This window comes from Oryzias melastigma, unplaced genomic scaffold, assembly GCF_002922805.2.
Source record: "Oryzias melastigma strain HK-1 unplaced genomic scaffold, ASM292280v2 sc00358, whole genome shotgun sequence".
NCBI lineage: Eukaryota > Metazoa > Chordata > Actinopteri > Beloniformes > Adrianichthyidae > Oryzias > Oryzias melastigma.
Window position 1 is genome coordinate 12,553 of NW_023416956.1, and position 7,577 is coordinate 20,129.

The 7,577-nt window shown below is 40.7% G+C and overlaps 1 protein-coding gene across 1 annotated transcript; it reads right to left on the reverse strand.

The window, feature by feature from the left end:
• Window positions 1-3,159: 3,159 nt before the first annotated feature.
• On the reverse strand, window positions 3,160-5,501 carry LOC112140069 (tripartite motif-containing protein 16-like). The gene has a single exon (XM_024262979.2). It carries the CDS (start codon window positions 5,317-5,319, stop codon window positions 3,658-3,660), a length of 1,662 nt encoding a protein of 553 aa, XP_024118747.1. The 5' UTR covers window positions 5,320-5,501; the 3' UTR covers window positions 3,160-3,657.
• Between the last annotated feature and the right edge of the window lie 2,076 nt (window positions 5,502-7,577).

A 7,577-nucleotide genomic window follows, 5' to 3' on the forward strand; every position in this document is an offset into this window, starting at 1 on the left:
AGAATTCCTGCCTGTGCGTCTGGAGCGCACGTGAGCGCACGTTGCTACGCGGGTTTTGAAGTCGGGTCACGAGCTCCACGTACAAATCAGCATGCATTGAGCGCGCTGAATCTTCAATCCGGTTCAAGATTTCCACGCAGTCGCTTCAAAGCACAGAAGTACCAAACGGGATCACGAAGGAGAAATGAATCATTACGGTTTGTGTCCGGTCAGGTTGATATGACACCAAGATGAGATGAGCGCTAATGAACAGTAGAAGAAGAATAGAAGAAGAATCTCCTCCCGCCACTGCGTGCGTGAGCGCGCTGCTCCGGTGTGGATACCACCTGCTGAGCGCGGCGATGTGCAGGTCTCACACACCGGCCGCGTGTGGTGTGTGGCGAGGAGGAGATTCTCCTTCTATTGTATTTTTACTGTTCATTAGCGCTCATCTGCATCTACAACAGGGAGAACCTAAAGTAAAAGTGTTGAAAATCCCCCAAATCTTTCTGAAGACTTTTGTTTTCACAACTCTGTCCTTTTAAATGTCAGACTAAAAAACTCACGCGCGCTCCAGACTTGGAGGCCAGGAATTTAGGTGTGCACGTGCTTATATTGACTCTTCATTGAAAGTGTACACTTGATTGACGCGGCCAGTGTGGAAGCACCTTAAAGATGCACGTTACATTTTTGTGGGTTTTTTTTAAATCCTCAAAATAAAAATAACATCAAAAATCGTTTTTCTTTATTGCAGTTCTTTAATTTCATCAAAGCAATGAAACAAACTGTAATTCATTCATATTGTAGTGATGGTCTCAGACACGCTGGGCTTGCTGTCGGTCTGGCAGCGCAAGGAATTGTGGGTTACCCATTCTTTTGCCTGTCTGACTGGAATTGGATTTAAGTTTGGGTTTTTTCCTCAATGTGTTTTGTTGTCTGGCTTTTGAACATTTGTTGGCATTTATGATTTTGTCCTGTTATGTTTGAATTCTTCCTGCTCCTGGAGTGAGAATGAGGGAGAGACTGATGAGGACCCCCTCTCCTTGTGTCATTGAGGGATGTCAAAATAAAAGCTCATATGTTCATTATGAAGCTATTCAGCTTTTGTCGGATAGATTGACTCTGCAATGTCTCACCAACTTGTCATGAGGCCAAAAATGAAGCTTATAAGACACGAGGACATGCAGCAGGAGAAATAATCGTTTATTCGACACATTCTCCATGTGTTACTTACAATGTAAGACTTTTATAAGCCGTTTCAATTTGTGCGGCTCCAGACACATTTGTTTTTTATTGTACTGGTCCAAAGTGGCTCTTTCAACACTTTGGGTTGCCGACCCCTGGCTTAAAGCACGGAAAAATAAATGTAAATAGGACAATTTTGTTCGTTTCTCTCCGGTTTGCAGGACTCCGGTGTGCTGCTAGAGCTAGCTGTAGAATGTTGCTCACGGGCCTCTGTAATTCTGACTTTAATCTCAGAATTCTGAGAAAAAAGTCAGAATTCTGAGATTAAAGTTAGAATTCTGACTTTAAAGTCAGAATTTTTCCTGGGCTTTTTTTTTTTCAGTCACCCTAATCCTCTTCAGTAAATATACATTATAAATAATGATATTTTGTTTAAAAAAATAGACATTTACAAATTGACTTTTTTTTATTTCTAGAATTTTGTTTTAGAAAGTTTAACTTTTGAACATGTTTTTATTGGCAAAATCAGAACTTTTAACATGAATGATGGATTTTTTCAGATATTTCATCAATATTTGCCAGATTTACCCAGTTTTTCTGAATTATGATTAAAACCTAAACAGATTTTATTTTTTTCCCCCAAAAATGTTTCAGTCTATTTGCTTGAGGATTTTTCTGGAGGATTTCTCTTTTTCTCCTCAGCCGCCGATTCCAGAGAGGCCCAGTGAAGCAGTCAAACCTGATTCAAGCTCATCAATGATTACATTACCGTAACCATGGTGACAGATTTACTGAGTCATTTACAGTGGGAGGAGAGGGGGAGGGGTTTGGTGAGGGTGAGCGCGTGCCAGCGGCTTCACGCAGACGCCTTGACCTCTGACCTGCAGGCACCACTTTCATGAATATGTACACATATGTGCACAAAAAGCAACAATGCACCAAAACTTTATTGACAAAGTCAATGAACAGCTAAATGTAAACAGGAAGGAACATTTTTTACATAAAGAAACTAAAAGAAGCTCTACTTCTGCTGTGATCTTTCATTCTTGTAAAAGTTGTTCAAACTCCTCAGTGTTTCTTCTCCAGTAATGACTCGATTGGACCATCTAGTGGATCAAGTCAAGATGACAATAATAACCCATTTTGAAGGGACTCGTCTCACTGGTGGTTTCTTTCTACTGGATCTAGAATGTAGATACAGTCTATATGTTGTAGATCAGACTCTGAAAGACAAAACCATCACCACACTCACTGATGGTCTGGACACTAATCAGCATTCTGGGTCTAGGAATTAGGATTTTGGAGTTAAAAATAGTCCCTTTGTTTACAGATGATTATTTTTGTGTACAAATTTGCAGTTTATGTCTACAAATTAAGATTTTGTTTGAACAAATTAGGATTTTCTGTAAACGTACTAGAATTTTCAAAATTAAAAAATCAAAAATAGCCACAAATTAGTATTTTGTGGCTCCAACTTTTTATTTTATGCACATAAATTAGTTTTTTATGTGGCTACCAATCAGTATTTTGTGGTAGAAAAAGACATTCTGTGAACACAAATGACTAATTTGTGGCTACAAGTTTGTGTTTTATGTACCAAATTTAGTATTTTGTTTGCAGAAATTAGTATTTTGACCATTTTTATTGTGTACGCGAAATAATCATTTGTCTACACAATATAATGTTTCGTGAGAAAAATTGTTTTTTTTGTGTAAAAAAATAGTATTTTTGTGTATTTAATAGAAACACAATATGTATTATAATGCCAATAGAATTTTTCTAAAAACTTGTTACACACTTGACTTATTTTTCATTAAACACTTTGTTTCACTTTTGTACTCTTAGATTATTTTTGAATTCATTTATTAAATGATCTGTTCTGAACCGTTCCAATATATATTTCCTCTGGAATCTATTAGTTCCAGGAAAACTGTCTCAGTTCTTCCCTCATATTATTCCCACTTTTCTTCATCAGATTTGACACAAACTCTGGAATGAAGACAAAAGAATCCGAATGTTTTTATTGTCAAATGATCAGAAACAACTTTTCTCTGAAGAACAGAGAAATAAAACACAAATCTTCAATCCAAAGTTGTTCAATGAAGCAAAAAGGAAGAAAACAAAGTTGTAAATGTTCTTCTCTCTACAAACACAATCTTCTCCTTCAGTTTCTTGTAGTTTCTGTGTAGAACAAACACAGAGAAAGTCTTTGATTGTGACTCACTGGTTCCAGTTGTGTTGCTGCTTCCTTCAGTTCACACGACAACAACACAAAAACATTAGAATTCAAACATTCAAATCCCAAAGTTCAAAGAAACAACAAGGAAACAGATTTTCCTCCAAAAAGTTTGAGATTCATCTTCAGAAATGTCTCCAATCCACATTCTTGAGATGTTTCATTTCTCTCTTTAGTTCTGACTACAAACAAAGTTTAGTTCAAAATGATGGAAAGCAGAGAAATCACTAAAACAAACATTTCACTTCTTTCAGGAACTATTTGACTTTACAGAACTCTGCTGTGGCTCCATCACACCACAACCTCACTCCAGCATGGAGGTTCTGAGTGAATGTGGTCTGGACTCTGTGGAGGAGAGTCATTCTTTCAGAGACGCTGTAGAAGGACAGAACACCTGCTCTGTGGTCCAGGTACACTCCTATTCTGGAGGAACCAGGAGCTGAGATGGAGGTTTGAATGCTGTTGTGGTGAAATGAGAATCTGTTTGGAGAACAAACTAATGCCCAAGATTTGTTATTAGAACCAAATCCACTTTCATGTCCAGATCTGCTGATGTTCTTGTATGTGACTGCTACATAAACACATGATCCTCTCCACTCCACCTCCCAGTAACAACGTCCAGTCAGACTCTCTCTACTCAGAACCTGATAATACTTAGTAAATCTGTCTGGATGATCAGAATAAGACTGAGGTTGTTTCATAAATGTCACCTTTCTGTTCTCCTCTGACAGTAACAGTTTTCTGTATGCTGTGTTTGGATCCAGTGTGATTGGACATGAATATCTGAAGAAGTCCGCTCTGCTCTTTGGTTCTGGTTCTGACAGTAGAACATCCAGACTAGTGAGTGTCAGTGAGATGTGTGTCCGTTCCTCTCTCAGAATGTCCTGCAGTTTGTCTCTGAGCTGGGACACAGCTGCTGTCACATCCTCAAAGTATCTGAGAGGACGGACGTTGATGCTGGATGAGGGTGTGGACTCTCTGAGTGGTGGCAGTGAGGGGTAGCTGAGCAGAAACTGGCTGTGATCCTCTGTGAGTGAGAGCTGCTTCAGCTCAGCGTCTCTCCTCTTCAGCTCAGTGATCTCCTGCTCCAGCTGCTGCTGAACATCTTTGACTCCACTCACTTCAGTTTGCTGCTGGGATCTGATCTGCTGCTTCACATCACAGCTTGTCTTCTGGATGAGACGGATCATCTGAGTGAAGATCTCCTCACTGTCCTTCACGGTTTGATCAGCAGAGTGATTGATGGCCTCCAGCTCCTGTTGAAGCAGCTTCACCTCTTTCTCTCTGTCCTGGATTCTCTGCTGGATTTGTTGTTGACTCTCCTCCAGATCTCTCTGCCTCTCAGTCCTTTCTGCTGCAGCTGAGACTGTGTCGTGTCCTCGATGTTCATCCACAGGGCAGAGGTAACAGATACACTTCTGATCAGTGCGACAGAACATCTTCATCACCTCATCGTGAATGGAGCAGATGTTCTCCTGCAGGTTCTTGGAGGGTTCCACCAGCTTGTGTTTCTTTAATGGAACTGCATCCAAATGAGGCTGAAGGTGTTTCTCACAGTAAGAGGCTGGACAGATCAAACAGGACTTGATGGCTTTCAGTTTTCTTCCAGAGCAGACATCACAGGACACATCTTCAGGTCCAGCATAGCAGTGATCAGCAGGAGCAGCTTGGAGTCCAGTCTTCTTCAGCTGCTCCATTAAAGCTGCTAACATGGTGTTTTTCACCAGAACAGGCCTCGGTGTGAAGGTCTTCCTGCACTGAGGACAGCTGTGGATTTTCTCCTCTTCATCCCAGAATCCTTGAATACACTTCATGCAGTAGCTGTGTCCACAGGGAATAGTCACCGGATCCTTCAGCAGATCCAGACAGATGGAACAGCAGAAGGTTTCTTGATCCAGATCGGCTCCTTTCTGCGCCATTTCTCCTCTCAGACACAAAGACTGAGTGAGTTTCACTTCCTCAGAAAGCAGTTAGACTCTGATCCTCCAATCAGCTTCTCTCTTCTCTCTTCCTGTTGGTTACGCCCATCATGACTCAGCAGTTCTGAAGCAAACATGTGGTAGTAGACTTCACCCAGTGGAGAAAGGGAGACATTTCATGAAGATCTCTTCCCTTTTAGTTCAAAAATCCTCCAATTTCACACTTTGACACAAGCTGTAGGTCCTGTGGACATCCCATAATAATTTCAATGCTTCTTTTGATATCTCTGATCAATCTTTTTTGCCTTCATTAGCAGATTTTGGAATAGTTGTCTTTATCTCATAAGAGATTTTCATGTTTTGATGGTTTCTCTCGCTGTGATGTCATCATGTTTTGAGGTCGTTCACTATTTGTCCTAAATTCATTTTAAGTTGGTGCTGGACACATGCACATTTTGGGGACTTCTTGATAATATAACTATTTTTTAATTCAGTCCTGGACTACTGCAGGACAGAATGACTAAAATAAAGGTATGGGGTAAGGAATCTAAAACAATCGTATTAATGAAGTTGTGCACAAATTAATACTTTGATCACAACTTTCGCATAAAAACATGGAAACGACATTTAGTTTTTACATTTGACACATCTGTGTAACGATGAAGCGGAGGCGTTTGGATCCATGTGCAATCAAGGTTTAATAAAACCATAAACACAGGAGCAAGACAAAGGTAAGTCAGAGTCCAGGTGTGGGTCGAGGCAGACGGCAGGCAGGATGACGAGGAGACAGGCAGAGATCAAAATCAGGAGCGATAACACAGAGAACCGCTCAGAAAAGTATACCATATGCAGTACAAGACTTCACTCTAAGGCAGTGACAGCAGGCAGACTATATACTGGTGGTGATGAGGTGGATTGGAAACAGCTGAGGAGATCTGGCTGAGGGAGAGACTGCTGAGAGTGGAGAGAGAGTGCAGGGTCAGTACTCAGGCGAGGGCTCCCTCTGGTGGTCAGATGTGGAGCCTGATGGGGGAATGCTGACACTCTATTTTGAGTTTGATTCTGTTTAGAATATGAAATTTGTTCTGTTAACAAACTGTCAGAAATATGTCACAGGGTCACAGGTATATACATCCATTGTTCACGTCGCACATGCATGTTGTAGTTTATTTATTACATTCAAATTCAAATAAATTTTATCTATTTAGCACCTTTCATAAGAAACGGCTTAAAGTGCTGTCCATAAAAAATAAAAATACTAGAAAAAACATTCCCAAGAAATGCAGTAAGATAAGAAGATAAATCCGTTCTAATAATAAACACATAAACAAACAGATAAAATAGACAACTACAATGACGACAAAAAAAATTGCACATAATCTTCCTTTCAGTGCAGTTATATGCCATTTCACAAACATTTTGCTGTATTTCACGTAATTAAAGTGCAACTGGTAACATGAATGCGTCTAAAAAATCATTCATAATTAATCCCTTTTCTTGTGCAAATGATAACTTTCTGTTTTACAGCCCTTAACAGAAGGTTGTCAATATTACTACATAGTGAACATTAGGGGTGTAACGGATCACGGATAATCCGTGGTCCGTACGGATCAGAAGCCACAGTTCGGGACACGTGTGTACCGCGGACCACTCCAACCCCCACCCCCCGCACACACACCTCGCGCTGGGATAATTTAAATCAATTGTCCGTTCACATCAATGGAATTTGCGTCAAATTCATGAAAATCCTTTGTTTTGATGCTAAAGTAGCTGTTTCATGTTTATCTTAAAGTCTGTTCACCTGAAGCTCCCGCTGCGTGTGGGAGGAGCTTCTGTCATAAACTTTTCTGGACTTCATAATGGAGGACGTGGATCAACGCTGCTTCTCCACAGGCAGAGGGGCGGGGGTCCTCATCCAGGCTGCAGATCGGCCGCGACTAAAAAGGTCCGAGCTGTGTCTGTGTTTTTCTAAGTAGATGCAGACAGCAGACGCGGTTTCTAGTGTAACAAACACACGGATTGTAAGGGCGGTAACGGCTGTAACCTGTCCAAACACCGCGATAAAATACATGAGATTCTAGCGGAGAGGCGCTGACCGTAAATGAGGCGTCTAGCGGTGTTATTGATCCAACAGGTAAGTGTTCTCGCGGTACACAGGTGGAGCACGTGACTGAAGTGATGATTATCAAAGAAAAGTGAAGGAAAATATAATCAACAGGAGGTGAAATGAATATGGATACTGTAAAATAATGAACAAA